The sequence below is a fragment of the Nematostella vectensis genome, chromosome 1 (genome assembly GCF_932526225.1).
Source record: "Nematostella vectensis chromosome 1, jaNemVect1.1, whole genome shotgun sequence".
Lineage (NCBI taxonomy): Eukaryota > Metazoa > Cnidaria > Anthozoa > Actiniaria > Edwardsiidae > Nematostella > Nematostella vectensis.
The window spans coordinates 4,672,816-4,688,353 of NC_064034.1; the positions used below are offsets into that span (position 1 = coordinate 4,672,816).

The 15,538-nt window shown below is 40.7% G+C and overlaps 3 protein-coding genes and 1 long non-coding RNA gene across 4 annotated transcripts; 2 read left to right on the plus strand and 2 right to left on the minus strand.

Annotated features, from left to right (window-relative positions):
- The first annotated feature begins 28 nt into the window (after positions 1–28).
- Positions 29–5,900, plus strand: LOC5517200 (GPI ethanolamine phosphate transferase 2). Its single transcript, XM_048729270.1, has 9 exons — positions 29–486; positions 829–877; positions 1,207–1,416; positions 1,975–2,305; positions 2,387–2,474; positions 2,737–3,239; positions 3,349–4,459; positions 4,812–5,051; positions 5,130–5,900. Exons 1-9 carry the CDS (start codon positions 197–199, stop codon positions 5,371–5,373), a joined length of 3,066 nt encoding a protein of 1,021 aa, XP_048585227.1. The 5' UTR covers positions 29–196; the 3' UTR covers positions 5,374–5,900.
- On the minus strand, positions 5,814–10,566 carry LOC5517201 (phospholipid phosphatase 3). The gene is made up of 6 exons (XM_032387170.2): positions 10,096–10,566; positions 9,463–9,578; positions 8,269–8,472; positions 7,960–8,017; positions 7,260–7,436; positions 5,814–6,535 (listed from the first exon to the last, which is right to left on the minus strand). Exons 1-6 carry the CDS (start codon positions 10,303–10,305, stop codon positions 6,401–6,403), a joined length of 900 nt encoding a protein of 299 aa, XP_032243061.2. The 5' UTR covers positions 10,306–10,566; the 3' UTR covers positions 5,814–6,400.
- LOC125568027 lies at positions 9,522–11,406 on the plus strand. The gene is made up of 2 exons (XR_007312026.1): positions 9,522–9,662; positions 10,034–11,406. It is a non-coding gene; the product is annotated as an uncharacterized LOC125568027 (long non-coding RNA).
- LOC125568023 (PAT complex subunit Asterix-like) lies at positions 10,706–15,489 on the minus strand. Its single transcript, XM_048729298.1, has 3 exons — positions 15,279–15,489; positions 14,280–14,377; positions 10,706–11,752 (listed from the first exon to the last, which is right to left on the minus strand). Exons 1-3 carry the CDS (start codon positions 15,441–15,443, stop codon positions 11,686–11,688), a joined length of 330 nt encoding a protein of 109 aa, XP_048585255.1. The 5' UTR covers positions 15,444–15,489; the 3' UTR covers positions 10,706–11,685.
- Between the last annotated feature and the right edge of the window lie 49 nt (positions 15,490–15,538).

Consider the following 15,538-nt stretch of genomic DNA (forward strand, 5'->3'; position numbering starts at 1 on the left):
ATGTTATGTTTCGCGGGCTACAACATGGCGGCGCCCTTTCGTCTCTTTGGCTCATTGAAAACAATGTTATTTTAAGTTTGCTTACTTTAATCTATTTAGTTTTTACTGAATTTCTTTGTTCTAAAATACTATTTCTACCAGTTCATGAAAGGATTTTGAAATCGTTGCGAAATAGGCTTAGAAATTCTATTACAAAATGGAAATGCATCGCAGTTTGGTAGTTGTTGTGCTTTTGGTTGTCCAATACATCGGACTTGTTCTATTCCTTAAAGGCTTCTTCCCGATCAAACAAGCAATCCCTGGATCTGCATCTTTATCTAGCTTTCCTCCTGAGCCAGGGTCAGACGCACCAGGAAGCCCTGTGGACGCGGTGCTGGATCGGTTGGTGATTGTACTGATCGATGCGCTTAGGGCCGACTTTGTTTTACCGGGTGACGGGAGAATGAAATACTTGAATGAACTCGTAAGAAATAACGAGAGTTTAAGGTAAGATGAGATTGTTATTGCCGAGGAGAATATGAGTTCGCATTCGTTTGCTAGTTGTTTTAATTTAAGTGTAGTTGGAGTGTGCCAAATCAATTGACAACAATTGATAACGGGAAAATAAGCATCAATTGTTATCAATTGCTGATAATAATTGAAAACCATTTAGTAAATTGATTTTGATTATCAATTTTTATCAATTAGTTACATCATGCTCTCGTTGTGGCTGATTAACAAATTATGGCTGGACCTACAATACAACTACTGTAATCTATATTAAAATCATGTCCAAGTTTTCAAACCAGTGACCTTTAAGTGATGGCCCTTCACGTCTTTTATTTCTAGTTTCCTAGCAAAGGCACACCCTCCAACAGTGACCATGCCAAGAATAAAGGTAAATGGACAATTTATAATATTTTCAATTATATCTCTAAGTATCTTAGGTAGGCCTACCCGGCATGCCATATGGATTAAACCAACTAAAATTAAGTATAGATACAGACTGATCCCTGCTTTTTAAAAGTGAGTAGGAGTTATAATGTTAAAAGCTGCCTCAGTAAGAAAGATGCAAAAGACCAGCATCCACAGTCATTCTACATTTGCCACAATACATTATAATACATTTGTCCTTATCCAAGTACGGGAAGAATTTGCAGCCTTGTAGACTATGCCATTTTTGTCTTGTAAATTGTCAAAAATCAGAATTTCTATTCACATTTTTAGGCCCTTATGACTGGGGGTATTCCTGGATTCATCGACGTCTTGTTGAATTCGCTCTCCACTGAGCTCCAAGAAGATAATCTGCTAGCCCAGTTGACGGCGGCTGGGAAGAAAATTGTGTTCTTTGGAGATGATACTTGGATCAAGCTTTTTCCTGGGAATTTCGTGAGAAGTGATGGCACTAATTCATTTTTTGTTTCCGATTATACTGAGGTTAGTACAGTAGTTCACATAAATAATATTAGGAGAAGTTGCTTGTTAGAATACTTAACCACCTCAGAAGTTTGTATACAGGGATTTGATTCTGCCATAAATCTAGAATCCAGTCATCAGATCAGCTCTTTCCCTCATTTCCTCCCCACAAGATCAGTTCATTTACATCATTTGCGCATCCGTGCCAACCTTGAAAGCTAAAAAAAACAGGAGATTGTGCTTCAAATACAAGAACTGTATAAGAAATTCCAATGAATTTTTACTGGATATTACAGTAAATGTATTAGGAAGTTTCAATTTTATTGCCGGGAGATGAAGGCTTAAAACCGGGAGTCTCCCAAGAAAACCAGAAGAGTTGGCAGGTACGGTATGTTACTAACGAAATGCCCCAACTATCATCATTTTACCCAAGAAGATGTTCTTAAATAGATATAAATAATCTGTCAAATCCGATGTCTGAAAGTTGCATTGTACGATATATGTGAAGAGTTGTGATGTCTTTCTTGACTGACATCATAAAATGTAGATGATTAAATCAGCTTGTGTTTCTTTTTCTAGGTTGATGATAATGTGACAAGACATCTGGGTAAAGAACTCTCCAGCAAAGACTGGGATGTGATGATACTTCATTACCTGGGCCTTGACCACATAGGCCACTTAGCGGGACCATCCAGCCCTCTGATTGGTCCAAAGCTACAGGAGATGGATGACATATTAAGGGATATCCACAGGAACCTTATTCATTGGGACCAAGAGATGGGGACACATTCTGCTATTGTGCTATGTGGTGATCATGGAATGAGTGACTCAGGTAGTCATGGAGGGGCGTCTCTTCCTGAAACTTTAACTCCTTTAGTTTTCTTGAGTTCCAGGCTAAAAGATGGAAGAGGTTAGTAGCTGTCAGTTTAAGGTTATGCTGTTGACAAATTTCCAATCAAGTACTTTATTATATGTATTTCGCCTTTGTCAGGAGCACACTATAGCAGAGAGGAGATTGAACAGATAGATCTGGTGCCTTCACTGGCCACCCTTCTTGGAGCAGCCATTCCACAAAATAGGTGCAAACAGTATTTGCTTGCTTACCTCGTATGTTTGTTATAGTGTTACAGAATACCAGCAAAAGAGATAAGGTTGGTACCTATAGCAAGCAAACAACTATATAAAATATAAAGATACTAGCATAAAACACCCTTTGCACAAAATGTGTTATGAAATGTATGCGAACTGTTGTATTGTTCATTAGAAATTTGTTCCATCAAACTCCACATTTCAGCACAATTATAGTACAAGTGTTAATCAATTTTCTATCGTTATCTTTAGCATTGGCTCAATTATTCCACAACTCATGACGTTCCATGGCCCAAGAGAAAAATTAAGATCATTCCAACTCAATGCAGACCAGCTATTGAAGGTTCTTATTGCCAATGGCCACTCCCCCTCAGACTTATGGGAACTTGATCAGGCAACACGCCTACACCAGGAGTGGCTTCATGAGCTAGACTTGGGATCCAAGTTGGATGCATCTATGACTATTTCTGCTGAGCGGATCATCAAACAGTATTCTGTTGCACTGAAAAAGATGAGTGATGCAGTTTCAGGTTCACTGTCTTGCTATGACCTGCATGCAATGGCAGTTGCTGTCATGGCTCTTGTGCAGATGTTCTTCTGGTTTCTCTACAGTATGAAGCTCCCTGCTAAACAAGGTCTGCCTGGAGGAAGATCAAAGTTTCCAAATGTTGGGATATCCGGGTTTGCTGTGGGTTTTGTATGCCTGGTTTTGGTCACTGGTCATTTGACAGTCTGTTCAAGTGCCAGTAAACCAGGTAAAAAGTGACTTTATGCTTGGTACACCCCTGCTTTTTTTCTTGAACTTTACGAAATAAATAGTTTCATACTTTATATGATAGATTGGTTTTAAAATCTTTTTTTCAGGGACCTGTAGCAGCAATATCCTTTGTTCATTCACCTTTCCTGCCATCTTCTTCAGTAGTGTCATCATCATTGTAAGCACTATTTCCATGTCAACCCTTATCTCAATCATCTTGTCCATCAACAAGACCATGCTGGTAGGCACATTCAACAACGTCTCCCAAATTATGGCCGCATCTCCCAGAGGTGCACTTCTCGTAGTCGGCACCATCCTACATGTGTTTAGCCTTTTGTCGAGCAGCTTTGTGGAGGAGGAACACCAGACTTGGTACTTCCTGGTTATCAGTTATTTCTTACTGGACTTTTGCTGTACTGTGAAAGCTGCATTTGGATATAAAAAGAATGCTACCACAAAGGACCACAGGATGTTGGGTACAAACAACGTTGCTAGTAATGATTATACCACTGGTGCGATACCTTATGGTTTAAGGTCGCTTCAAAGGGAACAACGGGCTGAAGTACATCACTACCAGCAGCCTGGGTCAACATCACATGAGGGGACACTAGGAATGACCTATTATTGTGTTTTTAAAGAATTTGGCTCATCGATGTGGACTTCTGTTCTACTTCTTGTTACAATTCGCATTTCTCGTACCTTGAATCAAACCGGAATAAAATGGGCGAGTCAACCGGATGTCAGTGACTGGCTAGTTGCACCAGACAACAAACTAATATTTTCTGTGATATCATTTACGTCAATACTTATTATTCTAGCCTCTCAAGTCCAAAGAAGTAGACTCATCGAGTCTTTCATACTCGCCATTGGGTTAACATTGGTCTATCATTACCGGTCAGCTACTGGCAGCTTGATATCACCATGGCAACATCATGAAGTAATCACAGACGGCCTGATGGAAGCCAGGCTGGTGTATTGTTGTTCCCTTGCTTTGGTTATATGCAGTATTTTGACTGTTTGCAAAGCTTTATTTAAAGCACAAGGAGAAGACGACTCTACGCCCTTTTCAGCCTATCAGAAGACGCTTGCGCGGGCTCTTGATACGTTCTTGATGGGTTTATTAGTGTTGGAGGCTTTGCTGTTGAGGACTCATAACGTAGTGCTACTCGCGCTGTTTGTGATGCAGGAGAATCGGCTCGCCAACTCGACTTGTAACAGGTACGACGAGCAGTGTACCTTTTATTTAGCACATTAGTCCTACCCTGCCATTTATGACATCTTAGAAATATTGTATGAATTGTATTTCGCAACGCAAGGGCATGGCAAACATTTGCTGACAAGTCTAAGGCATAGATTAGCAGTAATAGACTGGAGAATCTTCATAAAAAGAAACACCGCATTTATGCTTTTTTATGCTTGCTTCCACTCATGGCAAAGCGCCTGCAACAGACCGAATCCTTCGAGTTGCTAACCATGAAGTAGAACATCTAGATGTTCCTAAACTAATGCCTCTTATTTTAAAGTAGTATGGTGTAACTTATCGCACTTACATGCCCTTTTTTCTCCACAGTAATAACCCAACCTGGCGCTTGGCACTTCTTTACTACTGGCTCGGCCAGGCGACGTACTTTGCGCTAGGAAACTCCAACAGCTTGTCTACAGTAGACATCGCCGCGGGGTACATCGGCATGCGAGCTCATGATGGGCTAGTGGCGCTGATTCTCATGTCCTTAGCGACGTACGCCAGCCCAGTGCTATGGCTAACGGCACTCATCAAATATCAAGTCAAGAACGCGACCTCATATACTACGTTAGTGAACATAGAGCTCCACTGTTTGTTTTTCATATTTTTTTCTCAGTTTGAATTTAACGCCCTTTTTATTTTCAGACTTCAGGACAGTATGTATCGCGCATGCGTCACCATGGTTGTACCCAATGCCCTACTGTTGTGCGTTTACTGTACGCTGGTATATGCCCAGCGGTACCACCTGTTTGTATGGAGCGTGTTTTCTCCCAAGCTATTGTACGAGACGATGCGAGCGCTGGTCATGTTCTGTGCTTACGCCACCGTTCTTATATTTGCTTCAGTTATAGAAAAATATGGGAAAATCTCTCAAAGTAAAAAGCAATAGAATTGCACACTTAAGTTGATATGCCAATTCCTAACTTTACAAAATAACAGCTGAATTCGTTGTCTCAAGACCGCTCGGAAATCCTTGACTCTTCTAGGAAAAGCGCGTGTTTAATAAGGCTACTAAACCAATCGATGTCCCGCATGAACCATTTGACTGTAAATTTCCTGAAAATTAATTGGCCAATGCGGTGATTGATCAAGGTGATGATTGGTCATGTTGTCAGCGCGCTGTTCCAAGACTAGACATGCAACGGGTGCTAAACTACGAACGCGGCTGTAATCCGCCCGCGAGAATAGAGAGCTTTAGATCCGACTCCGAGTACGAGTCCGAGTAAGAGTTTTACCTGGAGACGATAGTGCGCATGCGGTAGTTCCAATCTTAACCACTGTGACTTCTGTCACGCATTTGTATTTAGCTTTGTAAAACAATGAATACCATAGTTTGGACTTTTTTATTGTAAAGTTTGTTTGCTTTACCTTAAAGAAAACAGTAAACACGACCGGCAATAAATTAGAATGAGTTCACAAATAGTTAACTTATTTTAGGAAGGATTGTATCACTCCAGATTTTCCAAGCCCCATGATATCGTGTTTTATACACATCGACGAAGCGATCTTTATATAATAAAGTATGTTCGCGCATGCTCGGGATCAGCGGTCTTGTCTAAATGTTCCCTACCGCAGGGAAGAGCAGGCGTGATTTTTTCGGGGCCAGAGAAAGTAAGGACTGGGTCAGCATGTGGTCTGTAACACTTGCTAGCCAGGCTCTCTTTAGAAGAAAACAAATTACCGGTAAACTACCAAAGACGGGAAGCAAGCCTACAATCGTTTACAAGAAAAGCATTGCCTTGATACTATTTATTGTTTCCAAGTAGTGTTGAATACGATAAGCCATGCGAAGGGGGGGGGGGGGGGGGGGGGAGCTCAAAGCGCCGGAGTTTCAGGTGAACATGTGGCTACACCACCCTGATCACACCTTGGATAGGCGCATTACGTGGGAAAATAATGTATGGTGTTAGGCCGTTCTATAGCTTGGTGTGCGCGTCCGGGCTCGGTTGACTTTCAACGTCGATCTCACGGCCGATGGACACGTTACTGAGTGAGTGTTGCTTGCAACATGTACACGGCCCTTGCGAGAACAACTGCAGTGGCTTGAACGTCTAAAATAACAAAGTATAAATATATGATACCAAATTGTTACCAAATTGCTTATGTATGAAACATGACGGAAAAACGTGACGCTTCAAATAAGCCCATTTCACATCGAATAAGGCGGATAATTTCCCTGAGTTCTTATTAACTTATAGCAAACAAAATATCAAGTGCGACTTTCTTTTTAAATTGATGCGACTTTTTGTAAAGTGTCATTGGAATTTGAGCTTTTCGTCCCTGAGCTGATACACAGGGCAATGATGATCAAGGAAAAATGGCCTTAAAAAGCCAGAATCTGGTTATGTGCACTTCAGCCTCAAGTTATTTGTGTTTTAAAAATCAGTCCGTAATACATGGAACCTATAGCCACTGAAGAAATTGTGTCTTCTCTCTCTATCTGGAATTGCGCGTTTTTCAGGTGTTTCCGTCATGTCAAGCTAGCCGGGGTACTAAGTCATGATTTATAAAAGTCATAACTTTTGTGCAGAGCTCAGCATATATGTACCCGTATTGGACATTGTAACTACCTTGGTTCTGGGATGCATGGGGGTTAGTGCATGTTCATGTACACTACGTTTAAAGATTCTTCAATTAAGGTACGCCCTTCCCCCACCCCCTTTTCCCACATGCCTGCTCTTAATACCCCTATACTCGCCGATTATCGCACCCCTCCCTAAATTGACCGCAACAACCTAGCATGAATACACCCAAAATCTGGTAGTAAGAACTTACTACGTAAAAAGCGATTAGAGTGCCTATGGCCAGACCCGCGAGGACGTCCCCCCAGTGGTGTCTGTAGTCGAATATTCGGGACAGGGCACAGAGGAGGCCAAGGGATATGGCAGAGACCTGCAGGAAGGGCTTGAGCAGGACCGTCTTCCTTGTTGGAATGATCGCTTCCAGGTACAGCTACAGTCAAACAAATTATCTGTAACGCTGCACATGATTGTAGGGTTCCAGTAAACAAAGCATAATTCCCCCAACGGAGGGAATCGGCAGTGTCTATTTCCAGTACCTCGGCAAATCACCAGAGCGGAAGAACATGTTGTTGGAGTTACCAAGATGAAGACAATATTGTGCAAGTATTTTGTTGATATTTTGCCTAGAGGAGGACCATGGTGTATATAGCTGATATTCACTTACCAAGACGAAGACCATCGTTTATGCGTAACAGATATTCACTTACCTAGAGGAAGACCATGGTGTATGTAACAGATATACTATTACCTAGAGAAAGACCATCGTGTATGTAACAGATATACTCTTACCGAGAGAAAGACTGGTGTATGCAGCAGATATTCACTTACCGAAAGAAAGACCATCGTGTATGAAACAGATCTTTATTTACCGAGAGAAAGAATATGGTGTATGCAGCAGATATTCACTTACCTATAGAGGAAGACCATCGCGTATACAGCAGATATTCACTTACCGAGAGAAAGACCATCGTGTATGCAGCAAAAGAAGAGTGACCAGATGGAAAGGAAAGCCTGAGAACACACAAAAACGAAAAAACGTCAGAGAAGACACTCGCAATAACATATATTTTAACACGTCTTGTAATACTATGATTACCCTATATGAAAGTGGTGATACACGTCTCGTTTACAACATTGTATTTACACAACATTTGTTAGGCTCATGTCAATCGCCTCCTTCTCAAAACTGTCAAGGTGGCCACGGGAAGCGTGCGTCACAATTGTCACAGCTTGACAATAAGACAGGAACATTAACAGCTAACCTTGCTTCGAGGATCTCAGCCTTATCTCCCGTACACACGCTGAGCTCTGTGTACTGCCCTGCGGTACAGTTGATCTTCAGCGGGTCCGGTTTGCAGACGGCTAGGAAGTATGGGCGTTGGCGGCCAACAGACAGCTTCCCGATGTCGGTGATGAGGCTTGTGACGATGCCACCAAACACGAACATAAACAGTATAACACATAGCCTGGGACAAGGAGAAGGGCAAGAGATATACAGTCGATTGTCTCATACATAATTTCTTTCATGTCGGAATGGTACAAAAGAGAATGTTAAACAAATTGAAATGATATATTGGGATATTGAAATGCTTCCTACTTGTATAGCGCAAACCATCATCGCGGGATGATGATGAAATGTGCTTCACATGTTTCAGACCTCTTCTCGTCCGATGAGTACAACGGCATTGTATATAGACGAACTGTTTCACGCAGTTTACAATCTTGTTTATGGGTTTAAGCATTGTCACTGGTGGTAAAAAGTCTGCGTACAAACAGTATCAATCTGGTCTTTTACATTCTCTAATACAGTTTAATGTGTTGCGGTTTAACCTCCTCATCCGAGCAGAGCATCAATTTGCCAGGGTAACGGCCAATGGGAAGCTAGTAGCCTCTAGTACCCAAAATACAGAGCTGATGTTTTTGAGATAAACTATATCCAAAATTTCGAATGGGTCCAGCTGCATTGTATTGCTGGCACAACTTCACTGACGACAAGTCAAAGCACCTTCACTGACGACAAGTCAAAGCACCTTCACTGACGACAAGTCAAAGCACCTTCACTGACGACAAGTCAAAACACCTTCACTGACGACAAGTCAAAACAACTTCACTGACGACAAGTCAAAGCACCTTCACTGACGACAAGTCAAAGCACCTTCACTGACGACAAGTCAAAGCACCTTTTCGGGGCCAGCAATGCTAGCTTTCCTATCATTTGCAACACATTTCTCTAGATCATTTTTCACACACAGGCATTTATTGTAGCTCTACTGCAGATGGAAGTGGATTTTGGATGAGAGCCAAAGATGTAGGTATAAGAAAACGCACCAAACTGTTCGCGATCATTTATTACAAACCCAAAAATTTTCACCGATGGATGGCTGTTTGGAGATGAAAGGTGTTTTCAAAGGGGAGTGTTCTCGTTTGACAGCCTGTCCTTGAGGTCCGTCCCCTACCTTTGTTGCCATGCCTTCATGGTTATCGGACCACAAGCAATATTTCGGCTGTTCCTGCACGGGTCTCTAGCTTTGGCTTTGAACACAAACTCCCGTGCCGTCTCACCCACAATGATCTGCCGCAGAACATTGTGATTAATGACTTGTTAATCGTTTGGAACAATTAGCCAGTCTTCTACTATGCGCTCTGGTGACCACGGGTACGAGGAATAACACGTCAAAGTTTTTTTTGGTGCAAACAGGTCAATAACATCATCGAGTGACAGTCTTGACAAACCTAGGGGCTTCCAGTTTTTAGTAAATCAAGTTTTACTCTTATGTTTTACAGTATATAGTTACTTTGTAAATTGTATCACAGAGCCCGCATGCCTTTAGACTCATGCCGAGTTTTAGATTAAATTTATATCTCTACAAAAGAGAAAATTATTTTAACTTTTATAAATTGTGTATCAAAAAATCTTTTAAGGGTAAGCGACGGGGACATGGGAATAAGAAATAGCGCCATTTTAGAACTCGCAGAAGAAAAGGACGTTAATATTTATTCAGAGCTGTGGTATCGCTGTATCAATAGCTATCAAGCCCCTACAAGCAAGTCGAGCAGCATTTCAAAAAATGTAAGCATCGCGTACGTACCGCAACAACAACAACAGATATCCCTGCCGCTAGTGCAACGTTCGTAGGAACATGCTCGGGTCGCAGAGGTCTTTTGATACTCTCGTCATCACAGAAAAAACCACGGTTTGAAGGCTCCAACTTGGTCGCATGTAGAAGTAAGTCAGCTAAACCAATGACTACAAAACACACAACGTCCAACGTCCAAAACAACTGACGACTCGAGCTCATTTCGCTTGGTGGGGTGCCTCCACGGTGTAACTGAAAATACCTGAACAAGCTGAAACTTTGCAACGTACTCCGGACCGTGTCGTCGATGCAAATAATTTGTCCTTGCCCAACAAAATCCAGAATAAATATTTATGAACTGACACTCGGTTGAATGCCGTTGTTAACGCTTTTACTTGTCATTAGGGATATCAGCGTCATTCTGCGGCATTTTTGAGTGTTTAGAGCAAACAAATCCCACAATGGTTCGCACAATGTCAACATCTAGGTCTTTGTCAAAACAGACACTGCCGAAAGCAATGAATGCTCGTGATCCTCCTTTGCTAAGTCAACCAAAATGGTTCACAATTCATGCGGAAAAAGGCTCGATTGATTCGTTATTACTTAACAGTGCAATGAGAAAAGCAGCTAAGATTAGATTTATTAGCAAATAAATGTACCTGTGGTTTAATAAAGAGTAGCGGACTTTGAGATTCCCTCGTTGCTTGCATGAATTAATAAATAAAGGGAATTCACACACCGTTATCACTTTCTAAAACAAAACTTCACACACGCAAGGAGAAATATGTCCCAACTAAATATAACAGTTACTTTTTCATGTAAAAAAATACAGCTAATAAAAGGTACACTGTTCATATTTAATGCCCTCTTTGTTACTAAACCTAGGGGTCTATACTTTGACAGGAATGAAATAAAGTTACATTGACTGTTTACAACAAAGGGTCATGAAATATTAAAAATTCCTATATAATCATCGGTCAATGTGGACAAATTGAATAAGATAGAAAAGTCTGTATTTGGTTTCTTGGTGAAAAACATAAGATACAACTATTTATAAAGAACGATAGAATTGTTTTTAATTTTAGGATTCAATATGTGAATAAATAACATCTTATTCAAATTATAATTATTTTTTTTGGCAAGGAATTAAAATGGAACACTACTTTATATATTTATTTAGACTTAGAACTAAATTGCACAAAATCCAAAATTAATATTTGAGCAGGCCCTATAAGACTGCCAAGGGCTGGGCGTGTTTTGATTTTGACTAAAAAAAATCAATCATATAAGTTGACTCTTGTTTCAACACAAAAAAAATGAAAAGATGACTGAAATTTTGAAAATAGCTGTAAAGTCTAGTATCTAGCCTGCTGTTGGGAGGCACGGTGAAGTAGTTCATTAACATCTCCCTTGCCTTGTGGTCAACCGGGTGTGGCAGTACTATAAAAGCTGACAAGTGTTGCTATTTGTACAGGGATTTATCTAGATTATCCTGATAGCAATCCAGTTCTCTTTTCGTTCACTAAGTACTGTACCAACGTACCAACCAATATGCTATTATAAAAACAGTGAATGCCATGATGTTGCCATGGTGAACCTGTGCTACCACGAGGCTGCCATTGGCTGGGGGTTCTGAAGATATGACATCACCACCGCAGAGACTGACAACCTACACACAGGCAACAAGACATTAGGGTAATGAAGGTTAAGCTAGTGACTGTACAAGAAAGACATTAGGGTAATGAAGGTTAAGCTAGTGACTGTGTTAGATACTCTACCCCATTGGCAGGGGGGGGGGGGCTTATTGGGAAGGGAAGCTAAATAGAGAGGGGATTATAGTATATCAAACATATCTTTTCATTCTTTGACACTAGGTATTATGTCCCCTATTCAAAAATCTCAGATGCTATAACTTAGTGTACATATTACACTTGTCCTTACATTAATATTAACATGTGTTGGTTTAATCAAACCATGCAAGAATCACTTGTACCTTGTACATGTCACATTATATCTTTTATTTTTTTAGGGGAAGGGAGGGGGTACTGGAGAGGATGCCTTTTCAAAGATGGGAGGTTAATAAAGATTTTACTATATTACCTCAAAGATTATGCAAAAAAATTACAAGAAACTACCCACCTTACACTGTGACAGAAAAAAAAAACCCATACAGATTGACAAGAAAGACTCACAAGATCATCAATATGCCAAGTGGCAAGAAAGACTTACAAGGTCTATCCTAGAATACCAAGTGGCAAGAAAGACTTACAAGGTCTACACTAGAATACCAAGTGGGAAGAAAGACTTACAAGGTCTATCCTAGAATACCAAGTGGGAAGAAAGACTTACAAGGTCTATCCTAGAATACCAAGTGGGAAGAAAGACTTACAAGGTCTACACTAGAATACCAAGTGGGAAAAAAGACTTACAAGGTCTATCCTAGAATACCAAGTGGGAAGAAAGACTTACAAGGTCTACACTAGAATACCAAGTGGGAAGAAAGACTTACAAGGTCTATCCTAGAATACCAAGTGGGAAGAAAGACTTACAAGGTCTACACTAGAATACCAAGTGGCAAGAAAGACTTACAACATCAACACTAGAATACCAAGTGGGAAGAAAGACTTACAAGGTCTACACTAGAATACCAAGTGGCAAGAAAGACTTACATGTCGCCCCAATCACACTGGGAACGATCGCCCCAGTCAAGACCAGTTTTTCAAAGGGTATCTTTCGAAGTTAATATTTATTTTTGTTTAGTGATCAAAAGAGACTTTTTACGGACTTCAAACAACTTCTACGGAGTCGTTATGAAGAAATAACTTTGTACCTATAGAAAGAAAGAAAGAAATAATACTCTAATGTTAAAAAACACCATTACAGCTCTATTTTAGCATAAGTATTTTTTATCTATGATGTTTATTCAGGTTATTAACTGCCAAAAGTCAGCCCAATAACAGCGGTATTCTTCTACTGTGTTCTTCACGAACAAGCAAGAATGCTATCATTGCTTCGGCTAAATTGTGCCATTAAGGGCTCGTATCCAAATCAACAGCCCCCTATAAACCCCTAATAAAGATAGAACATCATTTCAGCTCTCTTTTAGCGTAAATAATATTACTCTACGATGTTTATTTAGGTTATTAACCGCCGAAAGTCGGCCTGATAACAGCGGTATTCTGCTACTGTGTTCTTCACGAAAAAACAAGAATTGTTATCATTGCTTCGTCTAAATTGTGTCGTTAAGGGCTCGTATCCAAATCAACAGACCCATATTAACCCCTAATAAAGATAGAACATCATTTCAGCTCTCTTTTAGCATAAGTGGATTAAATCAAATCAGATCAAAATAACCACTGTGGTTGAGAATATTCGCTTCTGCAGGACTTTCTTGCTTCGAATGACAAAAATACAACCTACTTATTGAAAAGTAAACATAGAAATTCGCCCTTGCTTGATCAAAATAACTACTGTGGTCGAAAATATTAGCTTCTGCATGACTTTCTTGCTTCAAATGCTGATAATACAACGTACTGTAATCGAAAAGTAAACATCGAAATTCGCTGTTGCTTGATCATAATAACTCCTGTGGTCAAAAATATTTGCTTCTGCATGACTTTCTTGCTTCAAAGACAAACATTTGTAATGTTGGGCGATCGTTCTCTCAGTGGGGCAATCGTACTCAACTATGATGGGGCAACAGTACTCTGGGGCGATCGTACCACAATTCAAGTATACCAAGTCCACGGCTGTAGCAGGGGGTTGGACACTGGGGGCACGTCCCCCCAATATTTTCCAAAATTATGAGGGAATGACCAGTAGGGGCGTGGCTGTGCCCCCAATATTTTCTTAATGTTTCTGTATTGTGACCCAGCAATCTTACATAGGCTGCCACAGCTTTGAAGTGGGAAGAAAGACTTACATGGTCAACCCTAGAATACCAAGTGACAAGAAAGACTTTCAAGATCTACCCCAGTATACCAAGAAAGACTAACAAGATCTACCCCAGTATACCAAGAAAGACTAACAAGATCTACCCCAGTATACCAAGAAAGACTAACAAGATTTACCCCAGTATACCAAGAAAGACTAACAAGATCTACCCCAGTATACCAAGAAAGACTAACAAGATCTACCCCAGTATACCAAGAAAGACTAACAAGATCTTCCCCTGTATACAAAGTGGCAAGACTTACAAAAAGCTACTGAACATCTGTTTGGTGTCTTCTGATGACCTGGCATTAGCGAAGCTGATGAAGGAGCAATACACTGCAGCCCAGGCGGCCCACTTAAGCTAAAACAAACGATAAATATATACCAAAATATAGGAGAACTTGACTAAACAAAACTAAACATGACATGCAGTTAAGGACTTTCAAGTCCCTTTTCTTTTGTTATGGAATTTCAGTGAAAAAAGACAAGCGTGCCATGTGATACCCTGAGAGAATGGTAGAGGAACCTCTGGACCCAAGTTCTGACCCAGCAAAATTTTCGTTCACATGGCATCTACATATTTTTTCTTTCAAACAGCCTTGATTCAATTTAGGAGCTGTCCACACTAACACCGATTCGTTTGAACCCGTATACTTTTTGATATGTTTAGGCCTTCCGTCCACACTAACACAGGCGCTGGATCCAGAGAATCCGGATACTTTTGAAAACATTGTCGAAAGTGAATCAAAATGAATCCGTATACTTTGGTCTGTAGTGTGGACGGTCGAATCCGTATCAAAATGAAAACAATGGCGTCATATCGCAGACGCACACTGCTATGAGTATGCACATATCATAAAAATGACGTCATCCCGTACCTTTCAGCGTTTTCAAGCGTTTGAATCCGTGTTAGTGTGGACAGCTGGATCCAGGCCAACACGCTGCGAAAACGATAGTGTGGACGCGAATCAAGTGATGTGTTTTCGGCGAAACAAATACGGATACTTTTGAATCGTGTTAGTGTGGACAACCCCTAAGATGGCGTCATCTAGACCGTCATAATATCGACATATTGAAATAGCATTTTTATACAGAAAAAAACAACAGAGATTAATCTAATTTACGGCCTGTTAAAGTCTAAAGCCTGACGTTCTGTAATGCTATGTTTAAAAGCGTTATTCTGTTGATCCAGTAAGCATATAGTAAAGAGGCAACATGATTGGCTTTGTTGTGCGAATCTCCGTTCCGTGATTCTATTTTACCTTCATCATCAACCCACACATGCTTAAGACCATTCCTAAAAGATTCATGTAGTCGGGAATGGGATCTTCTAGAGGCTTGTTTGCTGATGGTTTGTAGCGAAATATCTTGTTAGATCGGCGAGGATCCTGACTTGAAACAGCCGGTGTTGTCGGTGCAGTCGGCATTTTGTCTCGTCCACCATGAAACTGATCTTCCCACAATACTATGCGAGCGTCGAAGACACGGTTACGCAGTACTCCACAGGAAACCCAACCCAAAC

Excerpts from the sequence above, each read along its gene's own strand:
- LOC5517200 (XM_048729270.1), top strand. The coding sequence starts at position 197 with ATGGAAATGCATCGCAGTTTGGTAGTTGTTGTGCTTTTGGTTGTCCAA. Across the intron at positions 1,417-1,974 it reads TTGTTTCCGATTATACTGAG|GTTGATGATAATGTGACAAG; the intron begins GTTAGTACAGTA and ends TTCTTTTTCTAG. Across the intron at positions 5,052-5,129 it reads AACGCGACCTCATATACTAC|ACTTCAGGACAGTATGTATC; the intron begins GTTAGTGAACAT and ends TTTTATTTTCAG.
- LOC5517201 (XM_032387170.2), bottom strand. The coding sequence starts at position 10,305 with ATGAGCTCGAGTCGTCAGTTGTTTTGGACGTTGGACGTTGTGTGTTTT. Across the intron at positions 8,473-9,462 it reads ATGAAGGCATGGCAACAAAG|GCTATGTGTTATACTGTTTA; the intron begins GTAGGGGACGGA and ends TCCTTGTCCCAG. Across the intron at positions 7,437-7,959 it reads ACACGATGGTCTTTCTCTCG|CTGTACCTGGAAGCGATCAT; the intron begins GTAAGTGAATAT and ends GTTTGACTGTAG.
- LOC125568023 (XM_048729298.1), bottom strand. The coding sequence starts at position 15,443 with ATGCCGACTGCACCGACAACACCGGCTGTTTCAAGTCAGGATCCTCGC. Across the intron at positions 14,378-15,278 it reads TGTGTGGGTTGATGATGAAG|CTTAAGTGGGCCGCCTGGGC; the intron begins GTAAAATAGAAT and ends CGTTTGTTTTAG. Across the intron at positions 11,753-14,279 it reads CAGATGTTCAGTAGCTTTTT|GTTGTCAGTCTCTGCGGTGG; the intron begins GTAAGTCTTGCC and ends GCCTGTGTGTAG.